The sequence below is a fragment of the Hipposideros armiger genome, unplaced genomic scaffold, assembly GCF_001890085.2.
Source record: "Hipposideros armiger isolate ML-2016 unplaced genomic scaffold, ASM189008v1 scaffold_23, whole genome shotgun sequence".
NCBI classification, from domain to species: Eukaryota; Metazoa; Chordata; class Mammalia; order Chiroptera; family Hipposideridae; genus Hipposideros; species Hipposideros armiger.
Window position 1 is genome coordinate 5,214,113 of NW_017731373.1, and position 23,456 is coordinate 5,237,568.

Sequence of the window (23,456 nt, forward strand, 5' to 3'; positions counted from 1 at the left end):
AGTCACAATATATCGATTTTCAAAAACCAAATATATTCTCTTCTATTTCAATTAAGCACTAGAGCCTGAGACCCAGAAAAGGTCATGATGAAATCTAACCAACCAAATCTGAACTAATTTTTTTTTTTTAACCTATAATGCATTTTTGTAGCACAGTTACCAAATGCTACTTTACATACATTCAACATTTAGTTTACTGGCATGATTTTAAAGTTTTATAAAAATGAGAAAGTTTTGCAGATATATGATTAGAAGGTACACAAATTGCATTACATTAAACACAAAGGCAGTGTGGTCCTTATAGGAGAAATCAAGTCAGTACCCCCTGGTAAAAATGTTCTATAAAAATGTGTCACATTGAAGCATCAGTGTTTTCAGCCAATTATCTGTCCCTGATGTATTTCCTTGGAGTATATGATCTATCAGGACTTCAGGTTTCTTAATCCAAAACATCTGACTGAATTTAGGTACATCTAGAAAGCAGCTGAAAGGGTTTCTCCAATAGTCTGACATCACAGAAAGTAGGTTGAGAAATCCCTTTCTTTACCTGAAGACGTACTTATTCTATTTCAGTCATCATCAGCTCACAAAGGAAAAGAAAGAAAATCAATCAAAACTTCCCCTCACACACACAATCCCACACAAGCTAAACAAAAACCAGTCCCTCCCCCCACACAAAAACCCAGCACCAAAGTGTCAGTCATTCCTGGGAAACAGAACATGCCCCTTGGATTCTCTGATTTGTTGGTTGTTCAAACTTGAAGGACAGAAGTGACCTTATGTCCCTGTAGGGAGGAGGGAAGGCATGTTAATAATGACTATAGAGCCATTGAGAAAGTGCATTATCAATTAATTACACAATCAACTTAGAGCCCTGCCCTCCAATGGAGGTGGCCACAACTTGATTTAAATGCCTCTGTAATTGAACATTTGTGTCCTCTAGATAAAAGATATGGGGGGGGGGGAGGGGGAAAGAGCCACCCTCATTTTAATGAAAAAGTGCAGCAGTCTACCACCTTTCCCCATGCTTCTCCAGAAAATGATTGCACAGACTCAGAGAAATCCAAAGTCACAGCAGGATCTCTGAGGCACTCCTGGTTAAGAGAGAAAAAAGAATGACCCAGTAATTTTCATAGTTCTATAGATTATGAGAACAAACCCGTTTTGTTTTTTTAACGAAAGCCAAAGAATCATTTCATAGGGATCACATACACCATTTCCTCTAAAGTATCCTCAGTCTCACAGTGTTGAAATGGGACCGATCAGCCTACGATGGATTGCACATCACCCAAAGAGAAAGGAAGGCATGGAAAATGGAAATATTTTATACTGCTTCACAAACACATTTACAAGGAATAGGTGAAGAGAAGATATAGGGAAGGGAAAGAAAACCTTATTGCTGTTTCCATACAAAATACAGTATGACTATACCTAAGCTAAATCAAATCTGATTACGATGACCAATACTTTCACAATGTGGGATGAAGTTTCTTCTTGCACAATGAAATGTTCAGTTTAAAAGGTAAGCTGAAAGATGAGAGAGGATGTCAAAACTACACCTGGGATATTAGCTGCATATTGAAACTTGGGGATCGAGACTGCTTGGTTAAAGGAGCTCCTGGGCTGAGGAGCTCTTTACCTTCTCCAGCTTGACCTAGCCGGTCTTCCTGTAGACTGATAGTTGAGTATCGATTAGTATTGTTAGCTGCTAAATTAGTAACTCCCTCAGTGCCAACCCCAATGCTGGTACTTGCTTGACTGCCATTTATATAGTCAAATGATTTACTTGAGGAAGCACTAGCTGTCCGGATTAGACTTAAACTATTGGTTTTTGGCACCACCTGGCCAGCAGGCAGACTCAGGTGTTTCTTCATGGGTGTCAGCTCAATTGAATCTACACTAAGATCCATTGGTTGCTGTACATGCTGCCTGCGAACTACTGAATCTCGAGGGCTCTCATTGGATTTGATGGCAGAGGCTGTTTCTTTGTCCTTGACTGAACGGCCAGTTGCTACTTTCCTTAGGCTTCCCCTCTGAGAAGAGGAGGATGGTTTGGTTCCAAATGGCTGACTGCTGAGGGAAGCCCCTGATGAAAATCCTTCATCTGCATCATTCAGGTTTACCGACTCTTCTCCATTTACACCCTCAGCACCTAAAAAACAAATCAGAAAGACTCAGAGACAGCTAAATCAAATAAGAAGTAGCTGTGAATAAACAACTCAACTGACCTTATCTCTTGGGTAATGTTTGTTATAAGTTGGCAATGGCCCTGCTATCAATACTCCCCCTAAATAATTTAGGGGAAGAAACTTTAACCTACAACAATTCTAATATGTATTCGTTCTGTTCATTTAGCTTTAATTAGTCTAGCTTTTGTAAAACTATCCACAAATGAACTCAGTATACTATCAATATTTAGAAACACAAAACAACTTTAGGTAAAATACAACATTTTGTCATCGTAAGTCTTTATAATCCACCCTTGCCAATTTGAGGGGACTATAGCTATTTAAAAAAACAAAAAATTTTCCTCATAACTCTCTTAACCCACCATAAAAAAACTTCAGTCACCCAAAATAATGCCAAAAACATTAATCCCTACAAGCCAAACCCTTTTTAATTACAATAAAAATTTATATTTATTCAACAGCTAACTGCTTCTAAATGGTTTTAAAACATTTAACATGGAACCAGTAAATTTTCTAACTCTAAATTAAAAAATTCTACATTGCTTCAAGTAACTTCATAATTGTATTTTGTCTTATGGACATATCTACTCACTGGTTTCCATATTTTCTTCATCAGTTAATGTGAAGAAAATACTTGATTACTAGAGTAGGGAACCAACAGGAAAGAATTTTTACTTCTATATTATGTATTTTTGTAATATTTTACATTTTTAGTTTGAGATGTATTATTTTCATAATCACAAAATACTATAGTGACCCAATATGTTTCATGCAGAAACTGCAGTTAATGAAGGAATCCTTATCTTAGGATTTTGTAAGAAGGGGAGAAGCATATATAATATATTTAGCTTGGGTTTCTAGAAAGCCCAATTCTCTTACTGAAAGTATGAACAACATTGTTTTAGAAAGTAATACATTTGCTTCTTTGAAAAACTGATAGCAGTTTGCTATGTCATTAAGTATGTTTACCAGACTGCTAGAAGTTTAATCTGAATTGACATACAGATATCACTATTATAGTTAAGGTAAAATGTTAGCAAAGAAATATAAACAAATATTACTTTGAGATAGGGTTATGTAAGTAAAATATATGTGACATATGTAAACATAATCTTTATTTAACACAGTACCTGGAAAAATAAAAATATTTTCTTAGCACTATTTTTTCATAGGGATTAGTTATTTCCTTCCTTCAAAAGGAGAATGAAATAGGCTATCCTTAAAGCAAAAGGCACCTTGTTTATTATATCCAGCAGTTTAATAATCTTTAATTATCATGCAAAGCCACATGAAAATGCAGCTGACACCATTTCTCTCAACCCCTTGTTTAAAAGAACAGTGTGTAATGTATTTCAAAATAAAAACTTTAAATGATATTCATATGATAGCATCTTAAAATTTACTTACAATTTGTACAAAGAACTAAAAAATATCCAAAAAAGGATAGTTAATGGTTCAGGACTGAATATAAAACTGGGAGTGAACAGAAATGTATTATTGGGTATATATATAATTAGGAAAGGAGACTGAGAGACTTAGTGCTAGCTTCTGAATCTTGCCACATGCAGATCTGATGCCCAAGCAATATGGCCATAAAAGAGATGATGATAACATAAAAGCCACCATGCAAGAGAATCTATTGATATTTTATATACTAAGAAATGTTTTTTCAATATAGTGGAACATGGACTGTACTTTAATCACAGGCATCCTCAGTTTAACAATTTTAATTCCAGCTTTAAAAATAACAAATAAAATGTTACTTGACAATCAGGATAAAGGTAGGTGGATGGGCTCATATTCCCTTCAATTTCAACATATAATAAATACAATATTAATTGTAAAACTATTTAAAACTACTATACTAAAAAACACGTTTTCTTTTTTTTAAAGGTCAATTATCAACATTTATTCAAAAGCTCCAGCAGACCAGAATTAACAAAACTCTACAGAAGTTTCAGTAATTTGCTTCCTTCTGTTTAAAAAACCTCAAGGAATAAAAAGGCAATTGTGTCTCACAACTTTTTTCCTTCCTAATTTTTTCCCTGGGTGGTAACAATACCATTCATGATCCAAAAAAGAGACAACCAAAAAGGATATTTAGTCAACTTTTCATTCATGTCTGCCTTTTCTTATAAATTCAGCTTCTACTAAAACTGATTTAAAGCTACAATTAATCTAGATTAAAAGGCAAGATAATTTTTGAAAAATTTCAAACACACAGAAGGAACTTATCCCTCTTTCGTTGTAGCTATACCCCACCCTCACAAACTGAAATTTTCTACCAGTGATATGTTAAAATAGAATATTTTACTATTTAATAGGATATTAAAAAGGGAACTATTTTGGTTCCTTTTTCAAAGTGTACGACTTTTGATAAAATGGAAGAAATGTTTCAACCTTATCCCACACTTTCTAGAATTTCATTAAGTGTTAATTAACATAGCAGTACTACGGTTAACACAAATACTCCAACATTCTAACAATGGTAGTAGATACACAATCAAGTGGCTCCTTAAGTCATCTAGAATGTTGAGAAATAGGATGTTGTTCAATTTAGGCCAAGTCTGGGTTCAACATCTATTCATATACTTATTTTTATGCCTTTGTACAAGATAAAACTGACTCCTATGGATAACAGATACAGAAAAAACGAAAAGGGAAGGCTGCATCTTTCACAGGATCTCTGCAAAACAACACGAAGTCTTTGGGTCACCTAGATCATGCACATGCAACACTGTTCAATGAAGTAAGGTCAATCTGGGCAAATGGGCAAGGGAACAGAGGATAGATTTAGATTCTTACTGAGCATGCTCAAATTTTAAATGCACCAAAGAGCAAGAGAGTTCCTTAAGGTGGAAGGTAACTGCTTCATGAATGTTTGGTCTTTGAAATAAGTAAAAATATGTAACCTATTTTAAAACTACTTGCTTTATTTCATAAATTAGTGAAAAATTTCCACAGTAGCAATACATTCAATGATGAAAAAACAATTAGGCTACAGTACCCCCTTTCACAAAGCCAACTCCAATGGCATCGCATGTAAAGCAGCAAATAAACACTTTCCTACCAGACAGAAGTGTTCTTTTATAGATAGCGGCGGCAGTGGAAGTTTGGGGTGGGGTGGGGTAGGGAGAATTCTCATTTTGAGATACCTACATTGTAAAACAAGGATCTACTAGGATACCTGACCTCTAAATAATACATTTCGATTCTGTTTGGGAGCTATATAATACAATTGTTATTTATAATAAATGATAAAATGTAGTGTGCACCGGATAGTATATTTATAGAGGAAAGATGTCAATAGTTCATTAGTTAGAGCCAGGTGATTTGACCCACAGATTATAAAAAGCCAATCAATACCAGTTTACTCTATCGAAGACATAAGAAACTCTTAATTGACCACCCTGGGATTAGAGATAAATCTCTGGCTCCACTGTAGTCCAATTTCTCAAAGATAATAACGTTTTAAAACTCTCCTCACATATTTTTAGAGAATAAATTATAATATGAATTAAATCAATTCATATTGACTAATGAGGCTCATCTCCATTGGGTGCATTTTTCCTTTCCTAATGTTAGAATAAACATGCTCAGTAATGAAAAAATTCCAAGCATTTGCAGGCCTGTTGGAGACAGGCCTCTGCCTTGTTAGTAGCCATGCCAAGCTGTTCTTTGATTACACAGGGATGCAGATTCCAGGCCAGCACAAATGGTAACTAAAGATTGTACCTGACCTGCCACTAAGAAATAGGGGGTTGTGCTTAGCAAGGAGGAGCTAATATACTCTGGAGTAGTGCAAACACACGCTAAAATGGAAAGATGTTCTGCTTGGGGACAGAGAACCGGGATCCTTCTCCAGCAACTGCCTCACTGACTTCTGCCTCCTCATCTCTGTCCTACCCTCTGTTGTGGCTGCTGCTGAGTTGGGCTCCGGTGAGCCGTGCTCAGGGGTCCTGCGCACCAGCACCTCCCCCTCTTGAACACGTTTGATCCCTAGGTCAGTGGAGCCGTGTTGGATCGGGGAGCCAGGAATACTCGAGTCAGCCTCGTTTGAGAAGTCAAAGCCATCTGGGATTCAACATATAAGATTTTAGTGCTTTTGTGCTGCTCTATTCTTTGAGCATTCTGACCCAGGCAGATAAGAGAATGTATATATGGATATGATATAAACACAAATACTATTTAATAGTTACATGTGTGTGCACAGCATACACACACATAAGGCAGCAGATGAACAATGGGAGGTTTGCAAATGAATAGGGCAGAAAAATAGGGACCATTAGAATTTCAATTAATATCTTTTAGGCAAGACAGCTTGACCATTCAAGTACCATATACCTATGAAATACTGCTGGATTCAGCACTTACTGAAAAAAAAAAAAGCAAAGACAAAAATCTGAAAACTGTAATCAACTCTTTTATGGATAGCTTATATTATTATACCATTAGATTGGCTAGTTATATCATTTTCTCCCACAATGCTCATACAAGCACCTTTTTTTCCCCGTAAGGTAACACGCTTAAAGAAACTTCTTTCCTATTGTTATTACTAGTTCAAAAACAAAACACAAAAATCAACTTGATCTTATTCTCTGTTGTAACATTCATAGAGCATTCTAAATAACATCTTTCTACTTTAAAAAAATGTATATTGGGCCGGCTGAGTGGCGTGTTGGTTAAGAGCTGGCTGAGACGCTGACTCTGAGCAGCAGGGCCCCGGTTCGGATCCCACATGAGGACCAGTGACACTGCCCCCCACAGCTAAGATGCTGAACAACAGCTCAACCTGGAGCTGGGCTGCCGTGAGTCGCCGGCGACGGCGTAGGCTGCAGCCCCTGTTGCAGTGGGTTGCCATGGGCTACCGTGTGTGGCCGGCAGCCAGCGTGAGTGGCCAGCAGCTGATGTGAGCTGCCAAGAGCCACTGTGAGCGGCCATCCAGAGGCCGGCGACTGATCTGCCTCATCCAGGAAGAGCGCAATGATGATACCAACATGGGCCAGTGAAGCAACGTCCTCCACAACTAGACTGAAGAACAAAAGGACAAAAACTTGGTTGTTCCCCTTCCCCCAATTCCCCAGCGCTGTTCCTCTCCCTCAATTCCCCAATAAAAATCTTAAAAAAAAAAATTATATTAAAAGAAATTTAGGCATTTAAACCACATTTCTAGTGCTACCTTTATAAACTGAACGATTTTACTTTAATTATATAGAGTACTATAATATCATGTGTTAATATAGCTTATAAAAACAGTGATAAATTTACATGAATCCATGAGTAGGCTACAGGGTGTACTCACCTTCTCGCCTCCATCTGTGGCGACGGATGGAAGCTGTTGTAATTGCAGTCCGAGAAATCCTCGGTACTGTTGGAGTCACTTCCACTTTAAGAACTTTCTGGCCTTCTTGTGAAGAATCAGGAGCATCAAATGGTAATGAGTTTTTCATGGCATTGGCAACCTAAAATGATAATATAGGTCTATACATATTTACACCCAATATATTTATTTTACACTTCATGTTTCCATGATTTTTTAAAAATGTATTTAAGACTTGTAGTATAAAAGTACCATGTGGCAGATATGTTTGTATCTCCACTGTTCTGTATTCTTCTAGGCAGTCTTTTTAAATGAGAATTTATTTTTAAAAATGTGTGTCACCCCACCAATTCCTTGGAGTTATTGACTTGCAAAGAGAAAAAGCATTCCAAAGAAGGAAAAATTGTTTAACATTTAAACCCTGACATAAGAAAAAGTGGAGTCGGTTTCTGGTTCTTCAAATGATAAACAACATGCAAAATTTAATCTCTAATAAAAAAAATTAAGCATTTTCTCCACTCCTTTGTTTCCCTAAGAGATTTTCCCCAAACATGTCTGGCATTTTGTCCTATCACTTTCTGCTCTCTATGGAGGAGAGTAAAATATCTGGTTGGAGAGTAACTGCATTCACTAGTCCATATTTCTTAACTGGGTATTGCTAACTTGGCAAAAATCCTGAGATAGAGGATTGTTTTTCTCCTCCCTCTGCACTTGGACAAGGACAAGTGGAATGTATAACAACCTGGAATCAGTGTGCCTGTTCTACCAACTCAAACATTCTCTCCACCAAGGTCCAGACTGAGGGGTGGGGTGGGGAGCTAGGTCTTTCAATTTATCCTTTATCAGTAGTAAAGACCAGGGGTCGGCAAACTTTTGAGATGAAATGTACCCAAAGTGCCGCATGTGGCTGGCAAGCCGCAGTTTGCCGACCCATGGTAAAGATGATGCTTGTTTCTCTATTTGCCAACTATTTTATCTATTTATCAGCTGGCTATAGATTTGAATAGAGAAAAGGAGTGCTATTTATTGGGTCTCTCAAAGACCATTAATAATATAGAACTAGTCCAGGACTAGAGATTACTAATCTCTTTACCTATATTGCCGTCGAAATGCCCCTCTACTTAATTTATAAAACTGTCGCCAAGATAAAAGTATGAATTTAAAGAGTCTCATAAATGCAAGGTATTATGATGATGATGTAACTGTTTAATCTTGTTATCCATTTGTTTTCATGCAACCCTTAGCGTAAAATTAGGGATGATGATATTAGAAAAAAATGGAAATTAAAATATTAAAGAATTATTGTAAATGCTATCTTAATAGATTTCTATTTAGCTCAAAATAAAAGATATGAAAAAAGGCTTTAAAAATTATACTCCTAAAGTACTGCAAGTAAAAATACATAAATAATATTTTAAAAATACCATTATTAAAATACTACAAAAAGCTTAGAAACACAGAAAATTGCAAAGAAAAAAAATAATTTACAGTCAAATCACCTAGGTAACTATTAGCATTTTGTATATTTCCTGTGTTCTATCTGGATTAAAAAAATAGTTGTAAAAAAAATAGTTGTATAGTGCTTTATCACTTAACACAAGCTAGCATCTTTCTTTAATATACATTTGCAAATATATAATTTCATCAAGTAAATATCATATAACTTAATCATTCTCTGCTGTCGCACATTTAAACTGTTTTGATTCCTTTGCAATTAAAAATAACGCTAGGGTCTGCCGAGTGGCGCGATGGTTAAGAACTGGCTTGGGATGCCAGAGGGCCCTAGTTCGGATCCGACATATGAGGGCCAGTGACACTGCCCTCTACTGCTAAGATGCTGAACAACAGCTCAACCTGGAGCTGGGCTGCCGTGAGTCGCTGGTGATGGCGTAGGCTGCAGCCCCTGTGGCAGTGGGTTGCCATGGGCTACCGTATGTAGCCAGCAGCCAGCTTGAGCGGCTAGCAGCCGCAGTGAGCGGCTATCCAGAAGCCGGCGACTGATGTGCCTCGCCTGTGAAGAGCGCAATGATGGTGCCAACTTGGGCCAGTGAAGCAACGTCATCCACAACTAGACTGAAGAGCAAAAGGACAGCAACTTGTCTGTTCCCCTTCCCGCAGTTCCCCAGCACTGTTCCCATCCCACCAATTCCCCAATAAAAATCTTTAAAAAAAAACCAAAAAACAAAAAACAAAACACTAAATGGGCTGGCTGGGTGGCTCAGCTGGTTAGAGCGCGAGCTCTGAGCAACAGGGTTGCTGGTTCAATTTCCACATGGGCCAGTAAGATGCGCCAAAGCTGAGTTGCCGGTTTGACTCCCGCACAGGATGGTGGGCTGTGCACCCCCCAACCCTCCTCCCTGCAACTAAGATTGAACACGGCATCTTGAGCTGAACAGCTGAGTAGCTGAATAGCTGCTCAGCTGGTAAGAGCGTATGCTCTTAACAACAAGGTTGCCGGTTCGACTCCTGCATGGGATGGTGGGCTGCGCCGCGCCCCCCCCCACACCACCTCCAATGAGACTGAAAGCGGTGACTGGACTTGGAGCTGAGCTTGCGCCCTCCACAACTAAGATTGAAGGACAACAACTTGACTTGGAGCTGATGGGTCCTGGAAAACCACAATGTTCCCCTTCCCCAATTCCCCAAAACTGTTCTCTTCCCAATTCCCCAATAAAATCTTTAAATAAAAAAAAATAAAAAAGTAAACATTGTCACTTACCAATAGTGGTTGAGAAAAGAGTTCTAGCTGAGCTCTATAAATGATGTCATCAAGGACTTCCTGGCCAAGGTCCCACTGTCCATTATACCTAAGGAGAAGCAGGTTGTTTACTATCTTTAGCAAATATCTCTAATATTCAACAATTTTTTTATTGTTCCAAGTCCTACTATTTTGGTTCTGAAACAAGATTTTCACATCAGTTTTTACATCATTTCATTTCTAGCCCATCCTAATTTGATTACAAGATATTAAGATTTAAAATAGTTTACAGGTATATCTTCACATAAGTTGGTTTTTATCATGTGTTGATATTTAGGGTAATCTATTCAATGCATTCATGAAAACCTGGGTTATAAACTATATATAGAGAGACAGTTTTTGATAAAGAAACCTGATAATTTCTAGACTCTAATAAGTAGTTATATTTTGGCTATTTTAAAAGCACTAAAAAGACTATGAACAATAATACACCAACATATTGGACAACCTAGAATGAATAAATTCCTAGAAACATACAACCTACCAAGACTGGATCATGAAGAAATAGAAACTCTGAACAGACCGATTACTAGTAAGGAGATTGAAGCAGCAATCAAAAACTTCCCAATAAACAAAAGTCCAGGCCCAGATGGCTTCATGGGTGAATTCTACCAAGCATTTAAAAAAGAATTAATGCCAATCCTTTTCAAACTCTTCCAAAATTCAGAAGAAGAGGGAACATTTCCAAACTCACTTTGAGGCCAGCATTACCTTGATACCAAAACCAGACAAAGACACTACAAGAAAAAAAAATTACAGGGCAATATCCCTGAAGAACAAAGACGCGAACTTCCTCAAAAACAGTATTAGCAAACCTAATTCAACAATACATTAAAAGTATTATATACCATGATCAAGTGGGATTTTTTCCTGGGATGCAAGGATGGTTCAACACCTGCAATTCAATCAATTTAATACACTATATCAACAAAATGAGGGATAAAAATCATATTATTATTATCACAATGGATGCAAAAAAAGCATTTGACAAAACTCAACATCCATTCATGATAAAAACTCTCAACAAAGTAGGTATAGAGGGAACATATGTTAACATAATAAAGGCCATACATATGACAAGTCCACAGCTAACATCATACTCAACAGTGAAAAACTGAAAGCTTTTCCTCTAAGATCAGGAACAAGACAAGGATGCCCACTCTTGCCACTTTTATTCAACATTGTGTTGGAACTCCTTGTCAGAGCAATTAAGCAAGAAAAAGAAATAAAAAGCACCCAAATCTGAAAGAAATAAGTAAAACTGTCTCTATTTGCAAATTACATGATATTACATATAGAAAACCCTTAAGAGTCCACCAAAAAGGTGTTAGAACTAATAAATGGATTCAGTAAAGTGGCAGGATACAAAATCAATATACTAAAATCAGTTGCATTTCTATACACTAATAACGAACTGTCAGAAAGAGAAATTAAGAAAACAGTCCCCTTTACAATTATATCAATCAATCAATCAATCAATCAATCAGTAAATAAACACCTAAGAATAAATTTTACCGAGGCAAAAGACCTGTACACTGCACACTTAGTTTTTATATATTGATGAAAGAAACTAAAGAACACAAATAAATGTAAAGATATTCTGTGCTCATGAATTGGAAGAATTAATATTGTTAAAATGTCCACAGAAGGCAATGTACAGATTCAATGTAATCCCTATCTAATTTCTGATGGCATTTTTCACAGAAATAGAACAAACAATCCTAAAATTTGTATGGAACCACAAAAGACCCTGAACAGCCAAAGCAATCTTGAGAAACAAGAACAGGCTGGAGGCATCATGCTTCCTGATTTCAAATTATATTACAAAGCTACGGTAACCAAAACAGTGTGGCACTGACATAAAAACACACATAGATCAATGGAACCGAATACAGAGCCCAGAAATAAACCCACGCATATACAGTCAATTAAGTTATAATAAAGGAGCCAAGAATATACAATGGGGAAAAGACAGTCTCTTCAGTAAATGGTTTTGGGAAAACTGAACAGCCACATGCAAAAGAATGAAACTGGATCACTATCTTATGCCACACACAAAACTCAACTTAAAATGGATTGAAGACCTGAATGTGAGACCTGAAACCACTCCTAGAAGAAAACTTAGGCGTTACGCTCCTTTGACATTAGTCTTGGCAATGATTTTTTGGATTTGACACCAAAAGTAAAGGCAACAAAAGCAAAAATAAACAAGTGGGGCGGGGTTACATCAAACTAGAAAGCTTCTGCACAGCAAAGGAAACCATCAACAAAATGAAAAGGCAACCTATGGAATGGGAGAAAATATTTGCAAATCATGTATTTGATAAAAGGTTAACATCTAAAATATAGCAAGAACTCATAACGTTCAATATAAAAAAAAAACCCAAATAATCCAATTAAAAACGTACAGAGGATCTAAATAGACCTTTCCCCAAAGACATACAAATGGCCAACAGGTACATGAAAAGGTGCTCAACGTCACTAATTATCAGGGAAAGGAAAACCAGAACAATTAGATATCACCTCACAGCTGTTAGAAGGGCTTTTATCAAAAAGACAAGAAATAACAAGTATTAATGAGAATGTGGAGCAAAAGAAACCCTGTGTACCACCGGTGGGAATGTCAATGGGTGCAGCCACTATGGAAAACAGTACGGAGGTTCCTCAAAAAATTAAAAGTACAACTACCATATGATCCTGCAATTCAACTTCTGTACATCCAAAGGAAATGAAATCACTATCTCAAAAAGATACCTGCACCCCCATGTTCATTACAGCATTATTTACAATACCCAAGATATGGAGACAACCTAACCTAGGTGTCCATTGGCAGATGAATGCATGAAGAAAATGCTGTGTGTGTGTACACACACACACACACACACACACACACACACACACACACACGTATATATTTTACACCCCAAAAAAAAAAAAAAAAAGGAAATCCTGCCATTTGTGACAACATGGAAGGACTTTGAAGGCATTATGCTGAGAAATAAATCAGACCAAGAAACACAAATACTGTATGATCACTTATATGTAGAATTTAAAACAAAAAACCCCCCCCCAAACTCAGATACAGAGAACAGATTGGTTTTTGCTACAGGTAGAGGTTGTGGGGGGCAGTGCATGAAGTAGGTGAAGGAGGGCAAAAGGTACAAACTTCCAGTTGTAATGTGTGGTGATGGATGTTAACTAAACTTCTTGTAATAATCATTTCACAATATAAAATATAACTAATCATTATATTGTACACCTAAAACTAATACAATCTTATATGTCAGTTATATCTCAATAAAAATTGCCTTCAATAGTTATTATATTCATTAAAAAAGTACTAAGAGGAGTTCATATTAGAAAAACAAAGATAATGGGTCCATCATGGAACAAAAGATTCAGTGTGGTGCAAGTGATAAGGAAAAAAGAGAAATAGTAAGTTTCCAAATGTTAGAAACAATTCACCAAATTTCATAGTCTACCTACTTACATGGCATAATAAACCCCTGTGAGAAGTTGTACCATAAATTCAGGATCCAATACTATTCGACCACAGAGTTCTTTCCAGGGTTTTTCATGTTGCCGGGGAAACCCACTCACACAAACCCTAGGAAAATACAATGTTTATCATGAGTGATTTCCTGTTTTATTGAATCAAATATTTTTGCTTTCATAAATTCATTTATTCAATTATTTACTTCTCAAACATTCACTGAGTACCTGCTATGTGCCAGTCACTGTCCTGGCCTAGGCATATAGTTGTGAACAGGCAAAAAAACCCCAAAAAACAAAAATAAAATCTGTGCCCTCATAAAACATACATTCTACAATAGTGGACTATATCAGTAAAAAAAACCTTTCACAAATAACAGAGTCTTTCAAAATCATCCCTCTTCACAAAAGAAATGTATCACTTTCATGTATCCCGAATTGTATAAGTATGAATTAGTGGGAGATACAGAAATTTCAATGCAAATAAAGGGACATTTCAAAATACTGATGTCTGGGGCCAGCCGAGTGGCACGTTGGTCAGGCGTTGGCTCTGAGCAGCAGGGCCCCGGTTCGAATCCCATATGAGGGCCAGTGGCGCTGCGCCCTCTACAGCTACGATGGTGAACAACAGCTCGACCTGGAGCTGGGCTGCCGTGAGTCGCCGGTGACGGCGTAGGCTGCAGTGGGGCTGGCTGGGAGCGGGCATGAACTGCCGTGAGCTGCTGTGAGCGGCAATCCAATGGCTGGCGAGTGACTGCCTCACCCGGGAAGAGCGTTAATGACAGTACCAACATGGGCCTGTGAAGCGACATCCTCCACAACTAGACTGAAGAACAAAAGGACAGCAACTTCTCTGTTCCCCTCCCCCAATTCCCCAATAAAATCTTTAAAAAAAAAATACTGATGTCTGTGAGGCCATTTTTAATTAAACCACCCATAAACAATTCTCTACCTTCCATTTCCTTAAGAGATGTTTCCAGAAAAGTTATGTTTAATAATTATCAAAAGTTGTAATACCTATATTATTTTAATCAATTATTTCATTAAAATAATTGTAATGGTGAGTCCAGAAGAAATTTTTTAGTTTTTAGTTTTTATTGCATCAGTCTCAGGAAAAATTTTAAATTTCAGTGTATATATATATATATATTTGCAGCAGAGATGTATACTTAGGTGCTGTATACATTACCTAATACTCTGTATTAGCAGAGATGTATAATTAGGTGATCAATAAAAGACAAGCATAAAATAGCATATTAGAATAAAGTATGTGGGTAAAATATAATGGAATTCAGTTTTAAGACGAAAAATATCAGCCTATTAAAGAAGAGATTGTTCATTTATTCCTCAAATGGATAACGGTGGATATCAGATCATTGTGGTATTTATATTATATACATTTAAAATATTGACCCAACCATTATTTGTTTTATTATGTCAATATTTACATACTGGAAATTATGTCATTTGCTACTATTTAAGACAGGATAAAAAATTTTAAATGTTAACTTAAAAATGTGCAAGGGGTACATAGTTTTTCAAAATTCTTTAAGGGATAAGTGAGTTTGAGGACCATTAAACTCTGCCATCACTTTTGTTGTTAAGAAACTTTATTAAATGCTACAATAATGTTGCCAATTAGAGATTTAGATTTGTTTTAATGAACCAAAAATAGTCGCTTATAAATAAATTTATCTGTAGATAGACTGTAAGTGCTTAAACAGTGTATTCTCTTGAGAATAGTATCTAGGTTAGAGACAAGAACTTAGTCATTAATCATGTTATTACAGGCACATGTAAATAGTACACTTATTTTAAGATATTCTATAAAATCAGCTAATTTGGGTTGGCCTTCCCCCAATTAGCAAAATTGAGTTTTGTTATATAAACAGGACCACACACTCTTCCCAGTAACACTAAACAATGAACTTGAGCAAAGCATTTCTGATGAACAGATCCATGAGGGCTGTGACCTAGGTATATGATCCCTCCTTCGTGGTATTCACACCCTGTGTCATTCCCTCTTCTTGAATGTGGGTGGGACCTGTAATTTGCTTCTAACCAATAGAATATGGCAAAGGTGATGGGATTTCCATGACTCCTGTACTTGATTATGTTATTTAAGAATGCAGTGCAGGTCTTCCTGGACTCTCTCACTCCTTCTCTACTTGAAAGAAGCAAGCTGCCATGTTGTAGGCTGCCTATATTGGGAGGTCCACATGGCGAAGAACTAAGACCAGTCTTCAGCAGACAGACAACAAGAAATCGAAGCCCTTAGTCCTACAACTACAGGAACTGAATTCTGCCAACCAAAGTGTTTAATTCCTCAATCGAACTTCAGATAAAACTGCCAACTCCAGCCATCTTAACTGCATCTTTGTAAGACCCTAAGCAAGAATCCAGCTAAGTCATGCCCAGACTCCTGACCCACAGACACTGTGAAATAATAAATGGGTGCTATTTTTTTAAAAATTTTATTGGGGTACAGTGTGTTTTGCCAGGACCCATCAGCTCCAAGTCAAGTAGTTGTCTTCAATCTAGTTGTGGAAGGCACAGCTCACTGGCCCATGTAGGAATCAAACCAGCAACCCCGGTGTTATGAGCCCATGCTCTAACCACCTGAGCCAACCGGCCACCCAAATGGGTGCTATTTTAAGCTGCTAAGTTTGTGGCAACAGAAAACCAATACAGCTTTTAACCCTTTTGGGCAGCTCAGTTTCCTCAAGTAAAAATCAGTTGGACAGGATAAACTCAGGGTTTCTTCTATTATTGAAATTCTGTGACTAAATGTCCTCTGTCTCCAAAATGATTTATATTTACATTACTTGAATTTTCTTTCAATAGTGGATGTTTAAATTTCAGTCCAGGTCTGTACAAATGATTAGAAATTCTGATTTAGTAAAGATTAGAACATACAAGTACAAATGAGACACATAGATAATTGGTACTATTGCTAATTTTCTTAACCAAAACAGAGACACTTATTTGTGAAATACATAAAAGGTTCACATTCCTTAAAACTTTCTTCACATATAGGACTATTTATTCAAAGCTCTCAGAATGATCTATAAAAATTGGCATCGGGGCAGTGATTAGGTATATCACTAAACTACCTTAAACTTAAGACATCTTGGCTTAAATTGATGTTCAGCTAGAAAACACTTTTTTAATGCTGAAATATTTTCAGGAAGTCATGATGCATGAGAAATAAGGATTTCTACAGGAATGTAAGCCCCACGAGTTTTATTTACTGCTCTATCACCAGAAGTCAGAACAGTGCCTACTATAGAGAATATGCTCAATAAATATTTGTCAAATAAATAAATATGAAGGTTAATGATTATTATTCTCACCTGGAGCCCATCTGACAAAGAGATTGGTAAGATGAAGCAGGCATATACACAATAGCAGAATTGTAACACAACATGAGAAAACTCAGGACTTCAAACCTAGAAAAAAACAAAAACAAAGGTAAAGGATGATTTCTTCCTTGTATGGTTGTAACAATGCTTTAATATTGACTTTCATGATTTCTCAATCAGATTACTATAGTATCCTCCTCAATGAGTTCCCTGTTTCCATTTTCTTTTTTAAAGGTCATATCCCTGTTTCCATCTATATGTCCTTCCTCAAAAAATAAACCATCATGTATGAACAGATGACTCCCTATCTACATTAGTTCACTGTTCCTATTGACTGCATGATAAAATCCAAACTCAGTACACAAGGTCCTTTAAAATCCACCCTCAACCTACATCTCCAACCTTCCCTTCCCTCTACTACCTATCACATACACCACACTACATCAGTCTTCTTACTGCTCCATGAAGATGCTACAACCTTTCATAATTACTTGCTTTTAATGCATGCTGTCTTTCTTACTAGAACATACCTTTTCACTTGGGAAACTCCTGCTAAGGTTTGAAGTCCTGGCTCAAATTTTTACCTTAGACATAAAGCTATTCTTAATTCTCCAAGCTAAAGGGAATGTTCCCTTATCTGTGTAGCTCTAAGTGTCTAAAAATGTGGCCCCTAAACTTAGATGCACATTACAGTTATTTAAGGACCTTTTGGAAAAAATATATTCCTGTGTCTCAATCCAGACAGACCCAATTAAAAGCTCTGGGGTGTAGGGCCCAAGGAATTTGTTCTTTTAAAAAGCTTCCCATAGGGTAGTGAAGAGTACATGGAAAGTCTCTGGGCCATTTTTGCAAGTCTGAAATTATCTCAAAATGAAAAGCTAAAAACTGAGTTGCAAGTCTGACTCGGAAGCAGTCATATCTTCAGATCCCTTCCTCATCTTTATGTTGCTAGGTTTATTGAAGATTTATTTTCTGAAAGAATAAAAGAGAAATTTCTACCTAGGAACCACCAGGCCCTACTGTGGTTTTGGGCAAAGGGCTGGAAGGGAAAGATACCATACTGTGAACAGGAAGATGATGTGAAACATGCTTCACTGGAAATTGAGACCTTAAGCTTTCTTTCCTCACTTGGCCACCGGAAAGCTAGCAGCCAGCCCTCTAGTTAACAGACTACAAAAGTTTTCTCTAGGGAACCTGACCTCTGTAAGAGGAAAGATTTAAAGATATGGATTTAGGAAGCTGCTCAAATAAATGGCCCAATGAGAAGTTGTTAAGTTCATGGTCAACTAGCCCTACTAGTATGAGTATGGTCAGCGCTCTCATTTTTTATTACCCTACTCTTAAATATAAGGGGGAAATAAAGGATTATCAGACATCTGATGAACACCACCAACATGAAAAAGAGATCAAAATAAATAAACAGGAAAAAAAAGTGAAATTTGGAGGAAACAGAATATACAAAGAAAAAACACAACTTTGAATAAAGCAAATTATCATTCTCAAAAAATATGAGATGCTTCTTAAAAAAACAGGGTCTCTTTTAATAGGCCATTCATAAAAAAAGTTTCTAGATACAAAATATGATTGCAGAAATTAAAAACTCAAAAAAGAATTGGTGGATGAAGTTGAGGATATACCACAGAAAGTAAAGCAAAAGGAAAAAGATACGGCAAATAGGAGAGGAGAGATGACCACTCCAGGAGTTTCAACATCCAAATAATAAAAGCTCAAGACAGATAATAAAAGATCAGATCAAATGGAGAGGCCAAGCTAATTAACAAAAATAATTCAAGAAAATTTCTCAGCCTGAAGGACAGGAGTCTCCAAATCAAAAGGGTCCATGTAGTGCTCAGCACAATGGAGAAAATAAACCCACACCAAGAAATATCACAGTGGAAATTTCAGAATACTAGGAACAAAGAATGAGAATAATAGGGTACAGGAAACAGGATAGCCACACAGGAAAAAGACCAAGGGAATTCCCAGGATAACTCTGAAGGGATATTCCCAAGATAATCAATGTACACCAAGCAAAGAGGGCAACATAATACAGATTGAAGTAAGTCAAAAGGCTCTGGGAGCCCCTTTTTCAGGAATATAAAATGTAGAGAATAATTGATGTGAATTAAGACTTTAAAGGAGAGTTAGGCAACTGATAGAGAATTTGCAGGGGTTGGATTACAAATCACAGAATAAACAAAGAAAAAAAACCAAGGAAAACAAAAATATATGAAGGAAAGGAAAAGTAATCAGTTAATCACAAAGCTCAGCAGCACTGATTAACTCTGCATAAACCACAGTCATTCAAAATAATGAGAAATCTGAATAATAAATTCCTCACAATTACAACATTGAAAGGATAGGAAAATGAGAGAGGTAATGAGCTAAATCATAATCTTTCATAGAGATACAGTATTAGTTAATGCCCAAAACAGAAAAATTAAGCAGCAGCAAGTTACTCAAAGAGATGGAGGTAAATATGTACATAATCATTTAAAAGCAAGATTTTTCAACCTCAGCACTATTGGCATTTTGGGTGAGATAAGTATTGGTTGTGGTGGGCTGGCCAAGGCATTGTAAACTGCCTCGACACAAGATACTTGTAGCATCCCTCCCTCCAACCCAGTTGTGATAATCAAACAAGTCTCCAGACATTGACAAATATTCCTGGGGTGAGGGTGGGGTGCGGTGGTTGGGGAGAGAACTGCCCTGGTTGAGAACCACTCGTTAAAAGTATTACATCTGGGAAAGGAGAAATAGTAGGGAGGGATAGCTGGAGAACGGTTTTTCTCAATAAAGTATGTAGAACTAGTGCATATTAACTTTGAAAAAATATACTATATGTGTTTGCATATGTGTGTTCCCGATAGTCAATGTATTATAGGTTGACTGTATAAAAAACTAAAATATACAGCAAAAACGAAACAATAGCACAATGAGGTACAACTCTTCACTACCATTAAAATGGCTATAATAAAAAAGATGAAAAATAAGTGTTGGTGAGGATGTGGAAAAACTAGAACTATCATACACTGCTGGTGAGAATACAAAATGGTACATTCATTATGGAAAATAGTATGACAGTTCCTCAAAAAGTTAAGTATTCAATTACCATATGACCCAACAATTCTACTCCTAGGTATATATACCCAAAAGAACTGAAAACATATGTTCACACAAAAGCTTATAAACAAATGTTCATAGTAGTATTATTCATAGCCAAAAAAGTACAAATAAACTAAATGACTCTCAACTGATGAACGTGTAAATAAAATGTATATCAATATAATGGACTATTATTCAGTCATACAAAGAAAGACATACACACGACCACATGAATGAACCTGGAAAACATGCTAAGTTAAAGAAGCCAGACACAAACGGCCACATATTGTATAATTCCATTTATATGAAATGTCTAGAATAGGCAAAGCCATAGAGATAGAAAGTTAAGTACATGGTGACCAGGGGCTGGGGGAAAAGAAAGGGGAGTTTCTTTTTGGTGTAATGAAAGTGTCCTGGAATTAGATAGTGGTGGATAATTAGATTAGGTAGTGGTAGTGGCTGCACAATATTGTGACTAAACTAAAAAAACCCCCCAAAAAACCACCATACTGAATTGTACACTTCAAAGGGTTGAATTTATGGTATGTGAATTATATTTCAATTAAAAATAAAGTCAATAATTAGCTGAAAATGTGTAAGGTGTAAAACACAGTGTAGTTTCCTTAATATTTAAAAAACTCTTACAAATCACTAGAAAAAAACCCACACAGTTCAGTAAGAAAAATGGACACAGGACATAAATATGCAGTTCACAGGTCAAGAAAATTAATGAATTAACATATTAAAAGCATTCAAGCCCAACTCATAATTAAAGGAATGCCAAGTAAAACAATGTGACATCAATTTTTAACTATCAAATTGGCAAAAATTTGAAAATACCCAGAATTGGGGGTTAGTATAAGGAAATATGCATTCTCAAACTGCTGGTAGAAGATTCAATTGGTGCAGTTGTTTTGGGGAGAGTAATTTTGTAATATCTATTCAAACTGATAAAACAGACATTCTTTAGCACAGCAATTTCACTGCTAGGAATTTATCTTATAGATATTTTGATATTTCCATGCAAATATATATACATACAAAAATCTGTTCCTTGCAACACTGTTTATAGTAGCAAAAAACTGAAACTCTAAATTTTAGTCAATATGAGACTGGTTAAAAACTGATGGTAAAAGTATATAAAATACCAGCAGTCATTAATAAAGAATGAGGAGATCTCTACATGCTGCTAGAGAAATATGTCCAAGATTTATTCTTAAATGAAAAAAGCAAGTTGCAGAACAATATGTACAACTGAATCCAATGTGTATGGACCTGCACGTGTTTAAGATTTAATATATGCTTTTGCATGCATTAAAATTTTCTGGAAGGACACACAAAAAACTGCCTACAGTTTAATTACTGAGAGTAAAAATGGGTGGTTAAAGGGAAGAGGACACATATACTTTTTGTACTCTCATCTATTTTCACTTTATACTGTGATCTATTTTAAATTTATAAGTATTTTATACTTTAAAAGATTAAAATTAGAAAACAACAAGAAAAAACTAGGTAACCAGATGATTTTTCTACAAACCAGTCTGCAGACTATGTTTATGAATGACTATTTTAATATAAATTTTATATTGTGAAATGATTTGAGTAAATCAACACAGAGAAAAAAATTAAGCTGTTACTTGAAGTTACGGTAAGGCCTTCTCCAAGTGTTAAACAGCACCATGTTGGCTAATAAGGATGATCAGTTAAGCTGAATTCCAAAAGAATGTATTAGGAGACAAGGGAAGCCATTGCACTTTCTATCATTATGTGTAATATTGGAAAGACCCATAAGAACCAGAATTTAAGACTGAAGCACTTGATCAAAGGTCAGTGACTGCAGAAATTTGCTTGATACTATATTCCTTCCATAGCTCTAATATTGTAAACAATAAGAATACCATTTTACCACGAACATAAAATATTACATAAAAGTAATATTTATTATGTGCCCGGCACTGTGCTAATTAAGCATGTTCTGGTCATCACCTCATTTATTTTTCACAGTAACCATTACCACAGTAATGTGTGGTAAAGAATTTGGCCTTGCTCAAAGAGTGGTCTGGCCTTTGCTCTCACCTTCTGGGAAGAAATCTGTGTCATAACTGATAGGTTTATTTAGGGTGGGAAATGATGACACAGGGTCTCCTTATTGGTGAAGTCCTAAGGCTCTGGCTAGATTGAAAGGATATAGAAATGCAATGATTGATAGGAATAAGGTGGAAGTTTGGGTGAACTGTAGGTGAAGTGGTTGTGTCTCGTTTACCTGAAAGCACTATGGGGATGGATATTGTGTCTGGGAATACTTCCCCTATCTACAATAGTATTGTAAAACAGAAGGCATGTAAATCCACCCTTCCTGTAATATAAATTGGACATGCTAAATGGGGACCAGTAAGATTGCCCAAGCCCACAAGGTTATTAATTTGCTGCACAAAACCCCAACAGACTGGGGCTTATGGCAAACGCCAGTTAAGTGCCACCTAGCAACAACTTCTAGGATTTGGGACCAGGAAATTGCCATTTGGGAGACAACTAGTTTGCCATCAGGCACCAATGACTGCCCCTATGACTGAAATATAATCCTGAAATACGAAATACCCATAATATCTTGGATGATTTAAGAAAAACACAGGCAGTGCCAGAAGAGTTCCATAATATAATGGAAATGGTTTGTGCAGAAACAGGCCACAGATGCAAAGAGGTACTCAGGGTACTCCTAAGTAGGGAGTCTCTTTTTCCCTTGGACCAACTCTGGCACCACCTGACAAGCTGCCAGATTCTATCACCACCTGGACAGTACCCTATGAATACCTGTCTACTGACCATCACAGAGCTGCCTGATTTATGGATGGCAGTTCTTTTGGGGGAGGTGAGGGGGAACCAGCTCATGATTAATTGCGACATTTTAAAATTGTAAAAGTGTTTTGACATCTGCCCCCTCCCCACCATATTAGGCTCTTTAAAATGACAGAAAAACACCAACCAATCACAGGTTTAAAAAGTTTACACTTTCAAGGAGCCAGCCGAGTGGCTCAGTTGGTTAAGAGCGCGCTCTCGAGCGTTTGAGCTCTAAGCAAGAGCGGTTCGATTGCCGGCCAGAGCTGAGCAGCTGCTAAGCTGCCCACAGGTGGCAGGATGGCTCAGCTTAAAAAAAAAAAAAAAGTTTACACTTTCAGTTCCTATTTGCAGCACCCAATATTCTTTTTTGTTTGTTTGTTTTGTTTTGTTTT

The 23,456-nt window shown here is 36.7% G+C and overlaps 1 protein-coding gene across 7 annotated transcripts in view; it reads right to left on the bottom strand.

The window, feature by feature from the left end:
• Positions 1-407: 407 nt before the first annotated feature.
• The window catches only part of HYCC2 (hyccin PI4KA lipid kinase complex subunit 2), a 76,603-nt gene continuing 53,554 nt past the window's right edge, over positions 408-23,456 (bottom strand). For 5 of the 7 annotated variants that reach the window (XM_019635715.1, XM_019635712.1, XM_019635714.1 and 2 more), the window contains 6 exons: positions 17,113-17,208; positions 13,758-13,874; positions 10,229-10,316; positions 7,492-7,651; positions 6,096-6,263; positions 408-2,152 (listed from right to left, as the gene is read on the bottom strand). In XM_019635715.1, coding sequence (XP_019491260.1) covers positions 1,554-2,152; positions 6,096-6,263; positions 7,492-7,651; positions 10,229-10,316; positions 13,758-13,874; positions 17,113-17,208 — 1,228 coding nt within the window. In that variant the 3' untranslated portion in view covers positions 408-1,553. The remainder of the gene's footprint in view (positions 2,153-6,095; positions 6,264-7,491; positions 7,652-10,228; positions 10,317-13,757; positions 13,875-17,112; positions 17,209-23,456) is intronic. The other 2 variants (XM_019635718.1, XM_019635717.1) reach the window with 1 other exon arrangement.